Source organism: Crotalus tigris, unplaced genomic scaffold, assembly GCF_016545835.1.
Source record: "Crotalus tigris isolate CLP2741 ecotype Arizona unplaced genomic scaffold, ASM1654583v1 scf7180000024318.704991, whole genome shotgun sequence".
NCBI lineage: Eukaryota > Metazoa > Chordata > Lepidosauria > Squamata > Viperidae > Crotalus > Crotalus tigris.
Genome location: NW_024100490.1, coordinates 107730 through 129995, shown reverse-complemented (window position 1 = coordinate 129995; position 22266 = coordinate 107730). Strand labels below are relative to the sequence as shown.

At 39.6% G+C, this 22266-nt stretch overlaps 1 protein-coding gene across 1 annotated transcript in view; it reads left to right on the top strand.

Annotated features, from left to right (window-relative positions):
• The window catches only part of LOC120299885 (cilia- and flagella-associated protein 299-like), a 70808-nt gene extending 52054 nt beyond the window's left edge, over positions 1–18754 (top strand). Inside the window, exon 3 of the mRNA XM_039325164.1 lies at positions 18622–18754. Coding sequence (XP_039181098.1) covers positions 18622–18739 — 118 coding nt within the window. The 3' untranslated portion in view covers positions 18740–18754. The remainder of the gene's footprint in view (positions 1–18621) is intronic.
• Positions 18755–22266: the final 3512 nt, after the last annotated feature.

Below are 22266 nucleotides of genomic sequence, written 5' to 3'. Positions count from 1 at the left end.
GGAGACTAAAACTGAAAATATTATTTTCTTAAAACCAGAAACCATGAACACCAGCTGGCGGTCAAACAGCAAGACCCGAAGTCCCTGATTACCAGTCACACCGACAACAAACAACACCAAATGACCACATTTTCCAACAATTCTGCCAAAACTGGTATTTACTTCTGATTTTTGGCAAACTGGCCCATAGTGAGCGATGGGTTCACTTAACAACTGTGGCATTCACTTAATGACAACGGCAGTCACTTTATAAATGGAGCAGCATGTGACTGACTCACTTTATAACCATCACTTTTGGACTGTGATGGGCAGGCTCCCTTATGGTCGTAAGTTGAGGACTACCTGCAATATACAATGAGCCAAAAATGGGCAAATTGGATTTTCATGGGAATGTTTACCCAGCCACCTTTGCTGCTGCTTCATTAGCTAAATATCTGTCAGTACTCTTTTCACTTCTGTTTCCTAATTAACTGTTTAAAATAACGACCAAAACCTCAGTGTCTTTTGTGCAAAATTTTGAAACTTCAGTATAACAACTAGTTTAGATATTGGAGCCTTTGATAAGAGGTTTTACCCAGTTTAATTACCCGGCCTAGTTAATTAGTGCTTTACCTTTACTGCAGTTCCTTTAAAGAAGTTTGGAAACCTATTTTATAATCTATTTTTTTAAACCCATCGCACCTGTTTTATGTCAGAAATGATGTAGCTTGTCAGTATCTTTCTGCCAGTGGAATGCAGAGAAACTTCACTTATAATTTTAAAAACATATTTAGAGGTTAATTTCTTTTACAGGGCAAGAAGGCTTTCTGGTCTGAAACGTGATATATGTGATCTTTGCAAGTTCCATATTAATGCTTTCTTATAGCTATTGAAGGTTTTAAAATTAAGTTAAATGAATTCACTGATCAGACCTACAGAATTCATCTTTTCAGCTGATAGTGGAATCTCCAGAGTAAATACTGAAAGATGACTAAGGCTATCCTGATCTGTTTATTGTAGCCCTCGACTTATAAACATTCAGTCCACAAGTCATAAAAGGGCCAAGTTTGAGGACCCCTGGGCTAAGGCATCAGGTAGAAACTGGGAGACAGACTGGGAGTTGTAGTTCCACTGTAGGCATAAATGGGTTGACGTCCCAGAGGGAAAGGGAGGAGGAGGCGCCTTTACATGCTCATGCGCACACGTGAACAGGGCCATGAGCATGCGAGCATGAGGCTCATGGCGATGCTAGCATGCGACACTCACAGAGATGCTAGCACTCGCACGGTGCCTGCAGCAACGCTAGCACAAGTAGGGGGCGAATGCGCGCACACGTGTGCATTGGCCCAGTGGCCAAGAGGCCACGACCCGCTAGTGGGCCGTGACCCACAGGTTGGGGACCCCTGGTATAAAACTAATTGGATTACCTTGAGGCAGTCATTCCCTCTCAGCCCTAGGAAGCAGGCAAGGGCAAACCACTTCCCAAAAGCTTGCCAAGAAAACTGTAGGGACTGGCCTAGGCCAGGGGTAGGCAACCTTGGCTCTTTTATGACTTGTGGACTTCAACTCCCAGAATTCCTGAGCCAGCCATGCTGAGGGGAAAGGGAAAGTTTCCAAGCTGAGCCATGCTGGCTCAGGAATTCTGGGAGTTGAAGTCCACGAGTCATAAAGTGGCCTAGGCCTAGGCCAGAGGTAGGCAACCTTGGCTCTTTTATGACTTGTGGACTTCAATTCCCAGAATTCCTGAGCCAGCCATGCTGAGGGGAAAGGGAGAGGTTTCCAAGCTGAGCCATGCTGGCTCAGGAATTCTGGGAGCTGAAGTCCACGAGTCATAAAAGAGCCAAGGTTGCTTACCCCTGGCCTAGGCAGTCACCAGGGAATCAACAAAGGCAACCTCTCACTCTCTCCCACTCCAAAAAAAGAAGTTAAATCTATCTCAGGCTACTAGCAAGTTTAGTTTCCTGAAGACTTCCAATATTTAACATCTCAAGATGGGGATAAATAACAGGGCCCAAAGCTTTCATGTCGTGCATTGTGATACTTATATTGGAATACATGGAATGTGAACCTGATTCAGCATTTTCTCAGCTATTGATCTCAGTAGATATATTAGACCACAATCTGTTCTGGCTTCAAGTCTGATATTGCTAGTGGGACTCATATATAAAATAAATAATGCTTTCCAAAAATCTTAGCTGTTGATACTTCAAGGGCAATGATGCTGACTCCACAGCGTCAACTGTACTGCTTTTTAAAGCGTCTTTTCTATGTTTCATGTAAGCTACTCAAAGGCATATATGTGTTCGTGGTCTTTGTGTGGAATAGATTACAAGGGCCCACTAACTATGCCTTAATGAACCATAGTTTAAATGAAGGTCCTAAGGCAAGGGTCTGCAATCTTGACAACTTTAAGACTTGTGGACTTCAGCTCTCAGAATTCCTCAGCCAGCATAGCTGGCTGAGGAATTCTGGGAACTGAAGTCCACAAGTCTTAAAATTGTCAAGGTTGCAGACCCCTGTCCTAAGGTATACTGCTTCTCTGAGAAATATATTCAGTTTTCCCATTCAGCTCAAGGCTTCATATGGACTGCTCTCATTGCATGTAATTTGAATATTCAAAATATTTAGAGGTTAGAGAAGCAAGCAGGAGTCCCAGGGCGATCTGTATGATTAGTGGGCGGTTCTTCTGAAATATTGTGGATCTTGCCGATGATGTCATGGAACAATTGTACAACATTGGAGGTTTTTAAGAAGAGATTGGACAACCATTTGACTGAAATGGTATAGGGTTCCTGCTTAAACAGAGGCATGCTGGCTGAGGCATTCTGGGAGTTGAAGTCCACAAGTCATAAAAGGGTCACATTTGAAGACCCCCGCCTTAGAGGTTGAGTATACTTTGGGCTGAGGCAGTTTGAATGTTTTGGCACAATTTATCACACTGAAATGGGAAAACTTCCTGCTTCCACTTCCCCATTCCACCATGCTCTCTCCAGATTTTTTTTTTCTTTTTTGCTCTGTGGTGCAATCCCTTCTGCTTTTTTTTTTTTTTTTTTTTCCCCTGTCGGGCCACTTCAAAATAGAATGGTGGCTTCAGCCATCTGTTATCTTTCTTATTTGTACGAATGTCTTTGGATCCATGTGGGTCTCAAAGGCATTCAGGCGAACGAAAATGGAAGGTGGTCAGAGGTCACCACATAACTTCAAAGATGTCAGCTGGACACTCTGTAAGTACAGGTGGAGCCATTGACCGATGTATTTTTACCAGAGATTCTGCACTGGTTGCACATATACAGCAGAAGCATTCAAGAAACATTGGGTCTTATGACTTTTTTTTTTCTTTTTTTGCTCTGGTTTGAGAACCACCTGGAATTGCACCCGGACAACTGCTTGATAAAACACTGCTAGCCGGAGAACTTTATCACAGTCTCCAGCTGTTTTTGATGACAACTGCTTGACTGCTGTTCAAATGTTCTGCTCGGTTGGTCCCGTTTTTTAAGATCTGTCATTTGGGGAAGATTGTATTCCTTCACACATGGGTCTCATTTCCTAGATTTATATCTGGAGTTTGCTTATAAAATTCCATTCAGGGAAACCATAAGAATAGGATATGCCTGTTGGTGTCTTGAGATTCACAGTTTTAATATATTTCTACGGTGTCATCCTATAATGGATGTGTTTTGCACCCAATTTCTTTGCGGGGTGCGAGTTTTAATTTTATACTTATGTGTTCCATGTGTTTTGGTGCACAACTTTAAAGCTTTTGAGCAGTTACTTGAGTGGTCAGAGTACAGGTAGTCCTTGACTTACAATCACATCTGAGCCCAAAATTTAGGTTGCTAAATGAGACATTGGTGAAGTGAGTTTTTCCCATTTTATGATTTTTCTTGCCATAGTTAAGTGAATCATTGCAGTTGTTAATAGCACGGTTGTTAAGTGAATCTGGCTTCCCCATTGACTTTTCTTGTCAGAAGGTCGCGAAAGCGGATCACGTGACCCTGGGACACAGCAGAGGTCATAAATATGAGCCAGTTGCCAAGCGTCTCAATTTTGGTCATATGACCATGGGAATGTTGCAAGGGTCATAAGTGTGAAAAATGGTCATTAGGTCACTTTTGTCAGTACTTTTGTCAGTACTGTGTCAGCCTCTCTTAGAAAGACATGTCACTTGGTCTTTTTTTCTTTTCCTTAATATATACAATTATCAAGGAGCTGAATCCATCAATTGAATAATCATATACTAATTGCCTGCTCTTTAGAAGGCCAGATCCTGAAGATGAAACTCAAGTACTTTGGCCACCTAATGAGAAGGAAGGACTCACTGGAGAAGAGCCTAATGCTGGGAAAGATGGATGGCAATAGAAGAAGGGGATGACAGAGAATGAGGTGACTGGATGGAGTCACTGAAGCAGAAGGCCTGAGCTTAAATGGACTCCAGAAGATGGTAGAGGACAGGAAGGCCTGGAGGAACGTTGTCCATAGGGACATGATGGGTCGGACACGACTTCATAACTAACAACAATACTAATTGCAAGTGATTTTCTATGCTTTCATCCTAAAGTAGTTTAGAAGGAAGCAGCAGCAACATATGTTGGTGAAGGCTCTGTAAAAGTATGTTAATCAGGATTGACTTGATCTCTTTATTCCTGAATTAAGGCAAATTGACTCATCTCATATTAATTGCATAAATAAGAGTTAATGTGCAACTATGTGCAAAATAAATATATAAAATGCCAATTGAACAGTTAGAATATTTCGGACATGTGATGCGACACCCAGAAAAATACAGCATACTCCATTTAATCCTCCAGGGAAAGATTGAAGGCAAACAAGGTCCAGGCAGAAGAAGAACATCGTGGCTTCAAAATCTAAGGGACTGGTTTGGACAAAACTCAGCAGCACTTTTTCATGCGGCTGCTGATAAAAACAGGATCGCCAACGTGATCGCCAATGTCCGATAACGGATATGGCACAACAACAACAAGAAGAATTCAACAGATTGAGTACTTTTTTTTTTTTTTTTTAAAGGAGGAGCCTCACACTGCAACAAAATAGCTACAGGTAGTCCTTGATTATGATTCATTTAACAATTTTGGCAAGAAAGGTCATCAAATGGAGCAAAACTCATTTAACATCTTGCTTAGCAACGGAACTTTTGGGCTCACTTGCGGTCGCAAGTCGAGAACTACCTTCAGTGTGATGGCAATGTCCAACAGTCAGGAGTCAAGAGCATAATTATTGCCATTATTTGCATTGCTGCTTATGTTATGTCATATGAATTGTATTTTCCTCACAATGCCACAGGGTGGCCTCCTTTCATATCCTAAGGCAGTGTTTCCCAAACTTGACAATTTTAAGGCATGTGGACTTCAACTCCCAGAATTCCACAGCCAGCATTGCTGGCTGTGGAATTCTGGGAGTTGAAGTCCACATGCCTTAAAATTGTCAAGTTTGGGAAACACTGTCCTAAGGAACTGTCGCAGGAAGAGACACTGTGTCCCATTTGAGTGAAAGAATACAGACAAGCAAAGAGAGGGCCTTCCCAGAGGAACTCCTTGCCTCATGAAAAATGGAAAACTCTTATTCTGTCTTTCAAAGGTTGGACATTCCTTTAAATTCCTCCACCTTTCGATTGCTTAATATCGGCTGCAAACGTTTCCCTACGTTTTCTGCTGTTGCTCTACCATGGCTTAATTTTTAAATTGTATTTAATCTTCTGATATTGGGGCCCGAAATTGCCACGAGCCACTGAGTTGTGCCTAGGCATAATAAGAGTTTGTAGACATTAATTAGACCAAGTAGCCTCAACCCTGAGAGCAGGGCTATTATTATGCAGCAAACTGTTGTAAAGTTGAAAAGCTTGCTTGCAACCTGAGCTGAACTTACTACATGCTTGCCTGCCTCCAAACAGGATTTAAGACCTTCTCTGGAATATTAAAGATGGAGGCAAACACAGGTGTGCATCTTCTGACTTGCTCTCATTTGCATAACAGGGCCTTGATAATTGAAATAGAGAATGGCCAGTCAGCCAAGCACAAAGAGATCAGAGTCTTGTGGTAAAGTGCAAAAGTGCATACTGGCTTAAGCCCCCTTCCCCACTTAGAAGTGCTGTGTTCATTCATTATTGCTAACTGCACCATCTGTTCAATTGCACAGGTATGTGGTTTCTTCCACCCCCGCTTGCCTTGCCAAGATAGTATTTAAGTGAAGCTATGGGCAGTCGTCTTTTGTTTAAACCCTCCAGCAGCTGAAAAAACAAACCCTCCGTTGTGTTGACTGTGATCCAGACAAGATGGGGATGTTTAGATCTCATGATATTCAGGAATTGTAGTGTGGATCTTCAGTTGTGGTCCAGCAGCAGGGGACCCTATCCACCTGCACGCTTTGAATCAGGAGGCTGAGGCCGTTTTGAGCACCCTGCAGAAATTCATTGTGCAGAAGTACCAAATTAAAGTATCCCCAAAGATAATTATCCAGCCTCTGTTTGAAGACACCCTTTGAGGGGGGGGGACATAACTTTCTTAGATCAAAGATTCCACATTTTAAGCACTCTTGTTATTAGAAAATCTTTCCTAACATTCAACTGGAATTTGCATTCCTGTAACTTAAATTCTTGTGTCCTGCACACTAGAAAGATAGAGAATAAGTCTTGACATCCAGGAATTTGGATGTAGCTGTTACATTCTCCTGTAGTTTTCTCTTTTCATAGCTAGACATATCCAGTTTCTTCCATTTCTTTTCATTGAATTTTTATTTCCAGTTACTTGTTCTACTTTGTAGCCCTAAAAACTGTTTTACTTTGTAGCCCTAAAACTGTTTTAGTTTTCTTCTATCCTAGTTACCTGTGGTGCACAGAATCCAACTTTTCATTTGAGATGGAATCTGACCAAGAATATAACGGAATAGCGATTTCTTCAGTTGATGCAGCCTGATAATTCAATTTTTCTTTTTTGCTGTCACATCATCCTGTTGACTCATATTTAATTTGTAATCAGCTACTATTCCAAAAAAATTTTCTATTTATCACCCCTTCTGTGTTTGATTCCCTGTTCTTAAGACCTATTCACATTGGTGTTTGTTAATTTTTATTTTATTTTCACCCCCATTTCTTGAAATTATCAAGATCATTTTGAGTTTTGTTTTTATCCCGTAGAATAAAAATGGCCTCATTTTGTTCATATGCTCATTTGATAAACATTTCCTTCATTTCCTTATCTAAGGCATCAATATTATGTTAAAGATTATAGAATCCAGGACTAAAGAACCTATTGATATCTGCTCTTGTGTGATCCATGGATGAAAACTCTGATTAAATGTTTGAATGAGGTCTGTATACAGATAGTCCTTGATTTGATCCTGGAATTACTACTGATAGATAACCTTTAGATAGATAACCTTTATTGTCATTTTTTCATATTGTAAGTCATGGTGGTCATTAAGCGGGTCTTGCGACCGTGCCTCATTTTAAAACCATTTTTATGGTAGTTGCAGAGTGAATGGAAGTCAACCCGTTGTCCATAATGAGCCATTTTTGCCAGAAACTGGAAGTAAACGCCAATTTCTTGCAAAAAAAATGATGTAAATCCAGGTCATATGACTGAGGGACACTGCATAACAGCCCTAAATGTGGGACAGTTGCTGAGTTGCCAAATTGTGGATAACTGGACATTGTAACTTCAGGTCGTAAGTACTATTTTTTGAGTTCATAGTAACTTCTAAAACTGGCTAAGTGACTGGCTGTTAAGCAAGGACATCCTGTACAAGTAGTCCTCAATTTACAACAATTTGTTTAGTGACTGTTCAAAGTTACAACATCACTGAAAAAAGTGACATGACTTTTTCACACGATCCTTGCAGCCTCCCCGTGGTCACATGATCAACATTTGGACACTTGACAATGGACTCATATTTATGATCACCTTTTGTGACCTTCTGACCAGCAAAGTCAGTGGGGAAGCCAAATTCACTTAACAACCGTGTTACTAACTGAATAACTGCAGTGATTAGATAGATAGATAGATAGATAGATAGATAGATAGATAGATAGATAGATAGATAGATAGATAGATAGATAGATAACCTTTATTGTCATTTTTTACTATGGACACAATGGCACACATTAAAAATGAAATTTAGTTGCTTGCTCTCTAAGTGTACACATACATAACACACATTTAAACATACTATATACAATTTATGTATAGACCTACACCCTTACATATAAGTAATATATAAATATTAATCATTTGCTTAATAATTGTGGCAAGAAAATCATAAAGTGGGGCAGAATACACTGAACTGTCTTGTTTAGCAACAGAAATTTTGGGCTCAGTTGCATTCATAAGTCAAGGACCACCTGTATATGAAAAATGAAAAGGGCCAACCTTTACAACCACTTCTTTAAATACACAATATTTGATTCCTGGCTAACTTAACACAGCTGATACATAGCAAAACTCAAAACTCAAATGTTTCACTTAGCAACAGATATTATAGGCTCAATTGTGGTCGTAAGTTGGGGACTACCTGGACAGGAAGTCCTCAACTTATAACCATTCCCTTAGTGATGGTTTGAAGTTACAATGGCATTGAAAAGAAGTAAATTATGACCGTTTCTCACACTTATGACCGTTGCAGCATTCCCATGATCACGTGATCAACATGCAAATGCTTGGAAACTAGCATGTACTTATAAAAAAAAAGGAAACTGGCAGGTACTTATGACAGTTGCAGTGTCCCAGGGTCACGTGATCCCCTTTTATGACTTTCTGACAAGCAAAGTCAACGGGGAAGCCAAATTCACATAACAACCATGTTACTAACTTAACTGCAATGATTCACTTAACAACTGTGGCAAAGAAGGTCGCAAACGGGGGCAAATTGCACTTAACAAATTACTCATTTAGCAAGATAAATGTTGGGCTCTGTTGTGGTCATACGTTGAGGCCTTCCTATACGAGCAGGGGCTTACTTTCCCCAATTTTTAACTGTGTGTGCCCTTTGCTTCCCAAAAACGTTTCTTTTTTCAGCTTTCTCTACAAATTAGGGGGGAAAAAAATCCCTCTTTTTTCCTAATTTGTGGTCAGCAAAACAAACATTTCAGGTGCATATTATCCAAGGAACATCTTGTGCTAAAGAGAAAATGCCAAGATGCAGAAGTCTTATTTTTCTTCAAATCTCTTAGAAGTAATCTTTGTGCATTTTTTAAAGGAAGGCTTGCTGTTTGTTTTCATAGCTTGTTAGAAACTCTTCCATTAGAATAAAAATTTGAAAATTGCTTAGGTTTATCACTAGTTTTTACTTTCATCTACTACTCATCGATATATGGTACCTTTTAGTTGTAAAGGCACATTGTATCTTGTGTAGCAAAAGTGTGTGATAATATAACAGATATTTTCCGTCCCCGCCCAAAAGTAGACTAATATTATGACTTGATCTAAAGATGTTTATTTTTAAAAGTGCCTCTTGTATGGTGTGATCCAAGGTTCATATACTTTTGATCTCTATATTTTTTATATATCTATATTTGCTTAGTTATTTCTTCCAGACTGCTGAGAAAGTATATATTTATAGCTCTAAGGCTCCGCAAACCACATCCCAATTTATTATTATTTTCTTTAAAAGTGTGTTTCAAAGCTGAGAGGGCTTTAACAGTGGCCAGAAAAAAAAAAAATCTGAAGATGACTTACTGGGGTAATGGCCGAGGGTCCATTTTGGTATCTTAAAATAAAATCTTTAAAATGTCACCTTTTAACCTATCTATCAAAATGTCACAAAGAAATTGGATTCAGTTCTGGAAAACGATGAATGGTCAGAATTTTCATGTCATTTCCTGATTTGTTTTATTTTGTTTTTGGATAATTTAAAAATATCCTTTTTCCAAAATGCACATGTTAGCTGTCTTGTCATTTATACCGTGTAAGTATCTTTTAATGAGAATGCCTTCCAGGAATGGCATCTATATTATATACAACTATGGTGGTATCTTGTTTTATGTAACAATTATTTTTCTGAATCATGCCAGATTGCTAACCCAACATTCTGTTTCCAGTAAGGGTAAGTCAAAGTTTTGTGGTTTGGCAGCTCCAGTGGCAGGGGCGGGGGGGGGGGAGTGAACATGAAAAACAGTTTCCCCTTGTTGCTTATATCCAGTCATCGGTTTATTTCGGGGGCAAATTTGTATCTGGGAATATCTTAGTTATAGTAGCATTGCTTGTATGCTTATACAGGTAGTCCTTGACTTATAATTGAGCCCAAAATTTCTGTTGCTAAGTGAGACATTTGTTAAGTGAGTTTGCCCTATTTTACAACCTTTCTTGCCACAGTTGTTAAATGAATCACTGCAGTTGTTAAATTAGTGACACAGCTGTCAAGTGAATCTGATGTCAATGCTGCTAACTTCAGATGTTTTTGCATTGACAACAGATGGAAATGTAGCCATCTTTTACCTTTTGCTTTTAGAGTTAGATGATGCTGGGAGGGGGGGAACTTGAACGAAAGTCCAGCTAGACATAACAACATCAAACTTAGTGTGATAATCAAGGTTATTGTAACCAGAGCTGATAAGGACTTGGCGGGCTGGAGAACTGGAGGGGAAGCCCACGCTTCAAGCTAATTGGGGAATGTGATTTATGACTTTAATTGGAGGAGGGAATTGGGCTTTGATACTATGGGCTCAGGGGAGGAGAATTCAGTTTTTGGCTTCAGTTATGCAGTGCCGATGTTATGCTACTCAAAATAAAGATTCTTTAAGGAAAACAATGCCTGGAAGTTCTTTTGAAGAGTTTCATATGTCGGAAACATGACACCTGGCTTCCCCCATTGATTTTGCTCGTCAGAAGGTCACAAAAGGGGATCACAGGACCCCGGGACACTGAAATGGTCGTAAATATGCATCAGTTGCCAAGCGTCTGAATTTTCATCACGTGACCATGGGGACGCTGCAATGGTCATTAACTAAGGAAAGACTGACATAAGTCACTTTTCTCTTCAAACGGCCACTAAACGAATGGCTGTGAGTTGAGGATCGTCAGTATTGATTTTTGGGATTGCTTGTGCTTTTTACCTCATTTGGTCAATTTCTAAGGCTGCTCAGTTGCTAACTATTCCGGGCAACTTATTTAATCCCTTTAAAAGATTACAAAAATTAGAATAAGAAGCAAACTACAAATACATACTTCTTGAATTATATGCAGGATGGTTTTGGAAATAAGTGGGTGTTGTACTTTTTTTTAAAATGAAATATACTACAGAACTAAAATGACATTCCTCCACCATCAAGGATACAATTGTATGAGAAACTAATTTTTCTTTTTTATATTTGAATAATCATTTTCTCCAGAAGACCCGCTAGGACTGCACACACTATTTTATGGATGAATTCCTGCTGTGAAAGAAGCTGGATTTAATGTTAATAATTCAATTGTAGAATTGCTGGGTGCCTCTGTGTGTGTGAGAGAGGGGGGGGAGAGACAGAGAGAGAAACAGAAAGAGGAGAGAGAGGGAGAGAGAGAGAGAGAGAGAGAGAGAGAAAGAGAGAGAGAGAGAAACTAATAGTATTTGCTTTAAAGAACTTTGCCTTTTCTCCTTTTTTCCTCTGATTATTTGTATGTAAGAAAGAATAAAAAAATCTCCTCCCTTTGAAAGCAAACGATGTGACTGTAGCATTTTTTTTAATGAAGTTAGCCTAGAGCTGATAAAGTAACCTTTTAAAATTTTGTGAATATTGGAGAAATGACAGGACCACATTGCTGTTAGCTTGCTGTTAACTGTTTGTGAGGCAGTTGCCAATATTATGTCAGGTGTAGATTTCTCCTTGTCAGCCAAATCTGTGATAACCATGGAAACTATTCAAATAAAGTACATAAGCAGCTGAAGTATCTTAAAAAAAACAACCCCCCCAAAAGAGAAAAAAAAATATATACCAGTCCTGACTTCTTAAGAATTTTACTTATGAAGTTGTAAGTGTAATTTTTACAATTACCATTCGTTTTATGAAAGAACGAAGTACATAGGATTAAGCCCCCTTCCAAAGTATTTCCTGCACATTAGATTATGTAAGTAACAATCAAAAGTTTCCAAGCCCTTTTCTCAATTGAACCTGGGCCAAAAAATGTCAAATGGTAAGAGTGTCAGAGGTTCCAACTAATGAAGCACTTCAAAGAACTTTCAGGCATGTTTCCTAAAGTCTTTATTACAGAGCTACAAATTGCTGGTCACCATCATGGACATTATGATGCCAGAATCTGACTTCCTCTCGCTGGGATCAATCTTTTCTTGCTAAACCCCTCCCTTATCTTGCAGTCACAAGTCACATTATCCAATTAGTGTGAAGGTCAAAAGTTTACTTCCTCTTTCTTTCCCGGGCTTTCCCCCCCCACTCTAAGCTATGTATTAACCCAGTAAATACCAGACAGTTTTGCATATTGTCAAAGCAAGAATATACAGTATTTGCAGCATTGACAAAGAGTTTAACTTTCTTTTAAAAGGTAACTTCCTGATCCAATTATTCATTACGAGGAGTAGCTTTTCTTGACCCGATCCATACACTAGAAGGGCGTTTGAACAATGATATTCTGTACCTCTTGTATCTGACAAGCGGTCATTGCTTCAGATGTGCGAAATTCCTCTACATTCAAGGTGTACTTTTTAAAAACTTCAATGGAGTGAATTTTTAGTAGATAAGTGTGATTTCAAAAAATAAGTGTAATTATTTCATCAAACATGAGAGAAACAGTTATTGGACAGTGAAGCTTGGTTGAAGAAACACATACAGATAGTCCTCGACTTACAATAGTTCATTTAGTGACCGTTCAAAGTTACAATGGTACTGAAAATGACTAATGTCCGTTTTTCACACATATGACCTTGGCACTATCCCCATGGTCACATGATCAAAAATCACATGCTTGGTAACTGACTCATATTTTTGACAGTTGCAGCGTCCTAGGGTTATGTGATCACCTTTAGCGACCTTCCGACATGCAAAGTCAATGGGGAAACCAGATTCATCTAACGGACGTGTTACTAACGACCTTGTTACTACTAAGTGCCTTTACAACTTCGGTCACAAAATGAACTGTTGTAAACCGAGGACTACCTGTGATAGATAGATAGATAGATAGATAGATAGATAGATAGATAGATAGATAGATAGATAGATAGATAGATAGAGTGGTGGGATTCAGCCAGTTCGCACTACCTCAGCAGAACCGGTAGCTAATTTTTTGTTGCCCAGGTCCAGAATGGACTTCTGGAAGCAGCATCCACACAGAGAACCGGTTGTTCACATATTTGAATCCCACCACTGGATGGATGAATGGATAGATAGATAGATAGATAGATAGATAGATAGATAGATAGATAGATAGATAGATAGATAGCTTAGATAGCTAATATATAATCGATAGATAGATAGATGAGAGAGAGATAAAGAGAGATAGATGATAGATAATAGATAATAGACAGATAGATGATAGAGAGATAGATTGATTGATAGTTGATAGCTTAGAAAGATAATATATAATAGATAGATAGATAGATGAGAGATAAAGAGAGATAGATGATAGATAATAGATAATAGACAGATAGATGATAGATAGAGAGATAGATTGATTGATAGATGATAGCTTAGAAAGATAATGTATAATAGATAGATAGATGGATGGATGGATGGAAGGAAGGAAGGAAGGAAGGAAGGAAGGAAGGAAGGAAGGAAGGAAGGAAGGAAGGAAAGCTCATTAAAAAGCAATCACTTTGGCAGTGACTGATATTGAAAGTAAAAGAAGCAGCTCCAGTTCTCCTTTTCCCCAGCTCATCTGTAAGTCTTTGGGCATCCCGTGTCACAGCAGTTGATAATTCTAGCAAATTTTGCTTGTGAGTTCTGTTTTCCATCCGGCCAACCACTGATCTCCAGCAGGGTGCAAAAGGTTGTTCTCGGCTTCTAAGTCTGTGCCCTGCTGATCTCATTTGAAGATCAGCAGTGAATACCTACGGCCTAGTGGGGTGAGGACTGTTTCAGAACTGTTCCTCTAGAACAGTGGTTCTCAACCTTTCTAATGCCGCGACCCCATAATACAGTTCCCCATGTTATGGTGACCCCCAACGACTTATACATCACCAGGTGCCAGGGGTGTGGCCAAAGAAAAGAGAAAAAAATGGCGGACAGCCTTGTTTGGCGACCCCCGTGAAATGGTCGTTCGACCCCAAATGGGGTCCCAACCCACAGGTTGAGAACCACTGCTCTAGAAGCTGGAAATATATCACAGGATTTCTTTTTAAAAATAAATTGCATTTAAAAAAAAGCTGTGGAAATGCTTGTGGAAACCAGTACAGACCATCTTTGATTTACTACCACAACTGAGCCCAAAATTTCCGCTGCTAGGCAAGACAGTTGTTAAGTGAACCAGTGCAGTTGTTAAGCCAGTAACACGGTTGTTAAGTGAATCTGGTTTTCCCATTGACTTTGCTGGTCAGAAGGTCCCAAAGGGGGATCACATGATCCCAGGATACTGCAGCTGTCATAAATACATAACAGTTGCCAAGCGCTTGAATTTTGACCACTTGACCATGGGGATGGTCATAAGGGTGAGCAACAGTCAGAAATTAACATTTTTCAGTGTCGTTATAACTTTGAACGGTTACTAAATGAATGGTTGAAAATCAAGAACTACCTGTATGCATACATCAATCATTTAAGACATGAAAACACGAAATTGCAAAGAAGAAATTGACAAAGACGTGAGCTGATCAGTCACGCCTGGAGTTTTTTTTTCCATGTAGCATTAACTGAGGGTCATTTTTTGTGGTGTCTTTTTTATGCTGTAAATGTGTGCTCTAGCTCCTCTTCATTTTCCTCCTCCTCCCCTTAATTTCCTCACCACATAACAAAGAAATTCGGACCTTACAAATTAAGTCAGTCTCGGCTCAGGCTAATTGGCTATACAATTGTTAGGCCATAATATTTGTGGCAAGTGTTCTTGAATATGTCAAAATCTCACTTGCCACAATTGAAATGTTTAACTCAGGCTAAATTGTACAGGTGTGTATGAACACTTTATGCACATACAAGCATGCACACACCATTCCTTGTAGCCTCGGTGTTAGTTTATAAAATTCACATAAAGCAGTGTCTTCTTTTGTTTACTGTCTTTATTACTTAAGCTGATTGTATTGATCTATATCAGTGGTGGCGAACTTATGGCACGGGTGCCAGAGGCGGCACTCAGAGCCCTCTCTATGGGCATGCACGCCGTCGCTCCAATCCTAGGCCTTCAGCTGGGTTTTATAAAACCTTTTTGCTTTAGGCCTCCGCCGCCATGTACAAAAAAAAGAGATTCAATCAATCAGTCAATTTCAACTTCTTGCGGGGAAAAAAAAAAGATCTTGCAAAGTTGGAATTGATTGATTGAACTTTTTAGTCCCACCCAGTCTGCTGTTACCACCACAGCCACCCCCACCCAATGAGCCACACCCACTCAATGGGCCACACACCCCGGCACCCGACAATGCATAAATGGGTTTTGGGTTGCAGTTTGGGCACTCGGTCTCTAAAAGGTTGGCCATCACTGATCTATATAGTTCTTCAGGGCTTGGTGCTTGATAATTGTACCTCCAGTCAAAATTGACCCAGCTCACTAGATCCTTTGCCGGGGTCCCCAAATTTGGCAACTTTTATCCTAAAGTTGCTTTTTCAAAAGGCAACTGGAGTTTGATTTTCCTTGAAGATTTTTTCACTTCTTATCCAAGAAGCTTCTTCAGTTCTGACTGGATGGTGGAGAATGGAAGGATTTAAATTCCTTGCAATCATCTGGGTGTTAGCACTCTCTCTGAGAGTCACTGTTTGGATGAGAAGTGAAACGTCTTCAAGGAAAAAAACAAAAAACAAAGCCCAGTTGCCTTTTGAAAAAGCACCTTTGGGATTACTTTATATATGTTTTATATGGAAAGTGGGAAAGTGGATAATAATAATAATAATAATAATAATAATAATAATAATAATAATAGTAATAATGACAAAAAAGTCTGGATAGTGGATGTGGCAGTGCCTGGAGACAGCAGAATAGACGAGAAAGAACTGGAGAAGATAACAAAATACAAAGACCTACAAATAGAAATAGAACAAGTGTGGCAAAGGCAAGCAAGGGTAGTACCAATAGTCATAGGCACCTTGGGTGCAATCCCAAAACAACTGGAGCACCACTTGAACACCATTGGCATTGACAAATTTGCTATTAGTCCAGTGATTCTCAACCTTTCTAATGCCGTGACCCCATAATACAGTTCCCCATGTTGTGGTGACCCCCAAGTGGGTGTGGCCACCAATAAGAAGGATTAGGACAGCTAGGGAAAAGGGAAAAAAATGGCAGACAGCATGGTTTGGCGACCCCCGTGAAATGGTCATTCGACCCCAAATGGGGTCCCGACCCACAGGTTGAGAACCACTGTATTAGTCAATTGCAAAAGGCGGCCTTACTGGGAACCGCCTCCATCCTGCGATGATATCTGTAATACCATCAAACATCCACATCTGCCTATCCCAGGTCCTGGGTAAGGACTTAATAGGTAGACAAAATGCCAAATCCAGTCTGAACATCTGGCTGACTGTGCAATGATCAATAATAATAATAATAATAATAATAATAATAATAATAATAATAATAATAATAATAATAATAAAGTTGGAAGGGACCTTGGAGGTCATCAAGTCCAGGCAGGTAACCCTATATCATTTTGGACAAATGGCTATCCAGTCTCTTCTTAAAAACTTCCAGTGTTGGAGCATTCACCACTTCTGGAGGCAGGTTGTTCCACTGATTAATTGTTCTAACTGTCAGGAAGTTTCTCCTTAGTTCTAGGTTGCTTCTCTCCTTGATCAGTTTCCATCCGTTGCTTCTTGTCCTGCCTTCAGGCACTTTAGAGAATAGCTTGACTCTTTCTTTTTTGTGGCAGCCCCTGAGATATTGGAACGCTGCTATTATACCCCCCCCCTCTTCCTTCTCTTCATTAAACAAGACATAACCCAATTCCAGCAACCGTTCCTTATATGTTTTAGCCTCCAGCCTGCTGATCATCTTTGTTCCTCTATCTCTCCACTGTAACCATCTGTAGCTTCGATCATTTGTGATTTCTATCATCAGCAGCCTAAGTCTTATACATAATGTAATTCTGATCATTGAACTTACTCCAAAGAATCTGAGAAGACCGGGATCTCCAAAATTATCCGAGTGCCATCCACATATTCCTTGCGATCTACTGCTCTTACTGAACTTCTAATCTACTTAACTAACTACTTCCTATTTGAGATGAATCTGATGAATGTGGGGGTTTTATAAGGATTTTGTCCTAATAAAAAAATTGAATTCTAGCCAAACAGAATTGCTGGAATGCAAAGTTAGTTGAAGCAGCATGGGATAGATAAGCAAATGGCTATTAAGCTTACACAGGTGCAAGGGGCGCAGTTGGGTTGTGGTGGAACTGAACGCCACAACCCACGCTCAAAACAACCGTGTTATAGATAACGGGACAAACCTTGTAGCAGTTTGCTGTGAAAATGCCACTGTTAGGCACAGGGGCAAAGGTAAACTTTTAGGGGATTTTCCATTTAGAAATAGGTAAATGACCAAATGCGAATTAGTCAATGCAAATTTCTTTATGTTTATGTTTTCTTGTATGTGTACAGGTGATCAATCAATCAGAGTAGAGCTGGAAGGGACCTTGGAGGTCTTCTAGCCCAACCTCCTGCTCAAACAGGAAACCTTATACCATTTCAGACAGGTGGTTGTCCAGTCTCGTCTTAAAAACCTCCAGTGATGAAGCACCCACATCTTCTGGTGGCAAGCTGTTCCACTGGTTAATTGTCCTCCAATGATGGTTGTGTCTGACTCTTGGCGATTCTATGGGCCAGATCTCTTCACATCTTCTGATCTTGCACTGCTTCTCTGAGTTGCTCCATGTTGTGGCTGGTGTCAGCTTTGAGGGTGTCCAGCCATCCTGTTCTTTAGCGGCCTGGTTTCCTTTTAAAAATGGAATTCGAAATGGTCAGTTGCTATTTAAGATGAAACAAACATACTTTTTTTTTTAAACTAAGCATTAGTGGACTTTGCTACCCAAACTCATCTTGAAGAAACTTAGGGGCCAATTTTCTGGAACTCTTTAGAAAGTCCTGTCCTTTCCTTCACAAAACAAGTTTATTTCATGGTTTTTAAAAATATTTTTATTTCCTAGAATGGTTTAAGGTGGGACGTGTAAACCGATAAGTCAATAACTTGGGTGACCTGATCAGTTGTTTTCTAAGTGCAGCTTGCAAAATCTTATTTAGAAGAAATAGGGATTAAGTTTATTGATCAAGCAAATCTAGAAAAGCCCTTTTAATCGATGTCCCACATATTACAGTCAGCATTTCTTTGTTTTAATTCTAATGTTTGGTTGAGTTCGCATAGTAACTATAACGGCTAGGCATATGCCAGAAACAATCTTAAGGCTTCAATGCAACGTGAAAACCAAATTCGTTAACTTGGTTTGGAATCCTGGCGTTGATGCATCTTCCGCCAAGAAATGTTAATCAATTTTTATTTTCCCTTAGGGGGTTGTTTGAATCAAGAAGAAAGCAAAATAAAATAACTTGCTCTGCTTTTTCATTTCTAGAATTTTGTCGAGCGCTGGGAAGGAGCTGAAAGATAATTTTCTGAAAGCCTTGGCAGAGAGGGAGGAAGCCAACCGTAATGGGAAAATGTCTGTGAGTAAATTTGAAAAAAATCTATAATTCTATGATGAGTATTGGAATTATGAACTGTCAATGTGAGAATGTAAAACCGGACCATATTTCTGAACACATCTGCATGGGAATACATACATACATGCCAAAATCGTACATGAAACTTCAGAAATGGGCAGGAAATAGCTTGGGCTCTATTAAAATAGCCTAGTGGGTTTGTGATAAATAGGGAGGCGTTTCTAACTCCCCTTGGAATAACCCCTAGCAACAGTATAGTATATTTTTGCTACCTAAATTTGGCTGTTGGAAGGAAGAAAACAAGCGCCACCAGCAATGCAGCTTCATGAGAAGAGATTGCACAGTAAGTCCTCGAGTTACAACCAGTCATTTAACGGTGGTGAATTACGAAGTTACAACGGCACTGAAAAAAAACGACTTATGACCATTTTTCATTCTTACGGCTGTTGCAGCATCCCCGTGATCACGTGGTCAACATTCAGATCCTTGCCAACTCGCATGTATTTAGAACAGTTGCCGTGTCCCAGGGTCACGTGATCCTCTTTTGTGACCTTCTGACAAGCAAAGTCAGTGAAGAAGCCACAATCAACTAACAACAGTGTTACAACTACAGCGATTCACTTAGCAACTGTGACAAGAAAGGTCGTAAAATGGGGCAAAGCTCATTTAATACACTGTCTTGCTTAGTAACAGAAATTTCGGGCTCATTTGTGGCCATAAGTCAAGGGCTACCTGGATGTGCGGGTGTGTTTTTGTGCTGAAATCCAACCTTTAGAAAATCTGCTTAGAAATTTATTCTGCTCAGGGTTCCGACTGGGGCATCGTTGGGCCTCATTAAAACCCCAACCAAAATAGATCAGTCAAATTTGAATTCTGCCCATTTGTACTTCAAATAATTCGTGGAGAGTACTTTCACGTAAAGAATCAGTACGGCTTGCAAATTTTCTACATGTACTTTCTTCTTTAAAAAAATATTTTATTCACTTATAATATAAAGTACGAAAATAAAAAAGCAAGCATAATAGGGAACAAAGGAAGGGGAAGGGAAAAAGAGAAGTGTAAGAAAGAGGGGGGGAGTAAAATAAGTAAATAAGTAAAATAAGGCATCAACATCAAACCTCAACTTTTTACATTTCTATAGTCATATGAACTAGTCATTTCTATGTCAACAAATCAATCTAATTGGTAAAACCCAAAATCAAAGTATCATTTTTCCCCACCTCAAGCACAAAGTCCAGAAGCGGTTTCCAAGTAGAAACAAAAGTACTTATGGACTTCAACTCCCAGAATTCCTGAGCCAGCATGGCTCAGCTTGGAAACTCTCCCTTTCTCCTCAGCATATATTCTTTCCTTTTATCCAAATAGTCGATTTAGCCATCTCTACTAATTCCATCAACTTTTGTAGCCATTCATCCATGGTGAGAATTCCATTTTTGAGCATAGAGTAGTCTTGCTGCCGTCAACATATTTTGTATAAAATCAGAGTTCCCAATTTTTTTCCAAGTCTTTTTCCATTAAACCCAGAAGGAAAATTTCTGGTTTAATCTTTATATTCACTTTAAGAATTTCCTGCATTAAAATATGAATCCTACTCCAATATTTCTTTGTTTTATCACATGTCCACCGTAAATGATCAATGATTCAAATTATATTCACATTGATTTTTCAGTCTTGTTTCCCAGAACAAACCTGGCACACACTTCCATATATAGGCAGTCCTCGACTTATGACCACAATTGAGCCCAAAATTTCTGTGGCTAGGTGAGGCACTTATTGAGTGAATTTGACCCCATTTTATGACTTTTCTTGCCACAGTTGTTAAGTGAATCAGTGCCGTTGTTAAGTTAGTAACCTGGTTGTTAAATGAATCTGGCTTCCCCGTTGACATTGCTTGTCAGAAGGTTGCAAAAAGAGATCACGTGATCCTAGGACACTGCAACCGTCATAAATATGAGTCAATTGCCAAGCGTCTGAATTTTGGTCATGTGATCATGGGGATAATGCATTGGTCGTAAGTGTGAAAAACGGCCATGTCACTTTTTTCAGTGCAGTTGTAATTTTGAACTCTCAATAAAGGAACTATTTAAGGCAGGGACTACTAGCATTGATAAAAGGGGTAAAGTGTTCTCTAATGAAATTGGGTAAATGGAACTGAATAGATTACAACTTGTTTTATTAGTAACATGTGGTCACCACAATGTAAAAAATATGTTGACACTCTAGAAAGAGTACAAAGAAGAGCAACAAAGATGATTAGGGGACTGGAGGCTAAAACATATAAGGAACGGCTGCTGGAATTGGGTATGTCTAGTTCAGGGGTAGGCAACCTTGGCTCTTTTATGACTCGTGGACTTCAACTCCCAGAATTCCTGAGCCAGCCATGCTGAGGAGAAAGGGAGAGATTCCAAGCTGAGCTATGCTGCCTCAGGAATTCTGGGAGCTGAAGTCCACGAGTCATAAAAGAGCCAAGGTTGCCTACCCCTGGTCTAGTTTAATGAAGAGAAGGACAAGGGGGGACATGATAGCAGTGTTCCAATATCTCAGGGGCTGTCCCAAAGAAGAGGGAGTCAAGCTATTTTCCAAAGCACTTGAGGGCAGGACAAGAAGCAACGGATGGAAACTAATCAAAGAGAAAAGCAACCTAGAACTAAAGAGAAACTTCCTAACAGTTAGAACAATTAATCAGTGAAACAACCTGCCTCCAGAAGTTTTTAAGAAGAGACTGGACAGCCATTTGTCCAAAATGGTATAGGGTTTCCTGTCTGAGCAGGGGGTTGGACTAGATGACCTCCAAGGTCCCTTCCAACTTCATTATTATTATTATTATTATTATCAATCATCGCACAGTCAGCCAGATGTTCAGACTGGATTTGGCATTTTGTCTACCTATCGAGTCCTTACCCAGGACCTGGGATAGGCAGATGTAGATGTTTGATGGTATTACAGGTATCGTCGCAGGATGGAAGCAGTTCCTAATAAGGCCGCCTTTTGCAATTGACTAATATTATTATTATTATTATTATTATTATTATTATTATTATTATTATTATTATTATTATTATTTTGGATCATCGCACAGGCAGCCAGATGTTCAGACTGGATTTGGCATTTTGTCTACCTATCGAGTCCTTACCCAGGACCTGGGATAGGCAGATGTGAATGTTTGATGGTATTACAGATATCGTCGCAGGATGGAAGCAGTTCCTAGTAAGGCCGCCTTTTGCAATTGACTAATAGCGAATTTGTCAATGCCAATGGTGTTCAAGTGGTGCTCCAGTTGTTTTGGGATTGCACCCAAGGAGCCTATTACTATTGGTACTACTTTTACTATTATTATATTATTATTATTATTATTATTATTATTATTATTATTATTATTATCGATCATCGCACAGTCAGCCAGATGTTCAGACTGGATTTGGCATTTTGTCTACCTATCGAGTCCTTACCCAGGACCTGGGATAGGCAGATGTGGATGTTTGATGGTATTACAGATATCGTCGCAGGATGGAAGCAGTTCCTAATAAGGCCGCCTTTTGCAATTGACTAATAGCGAA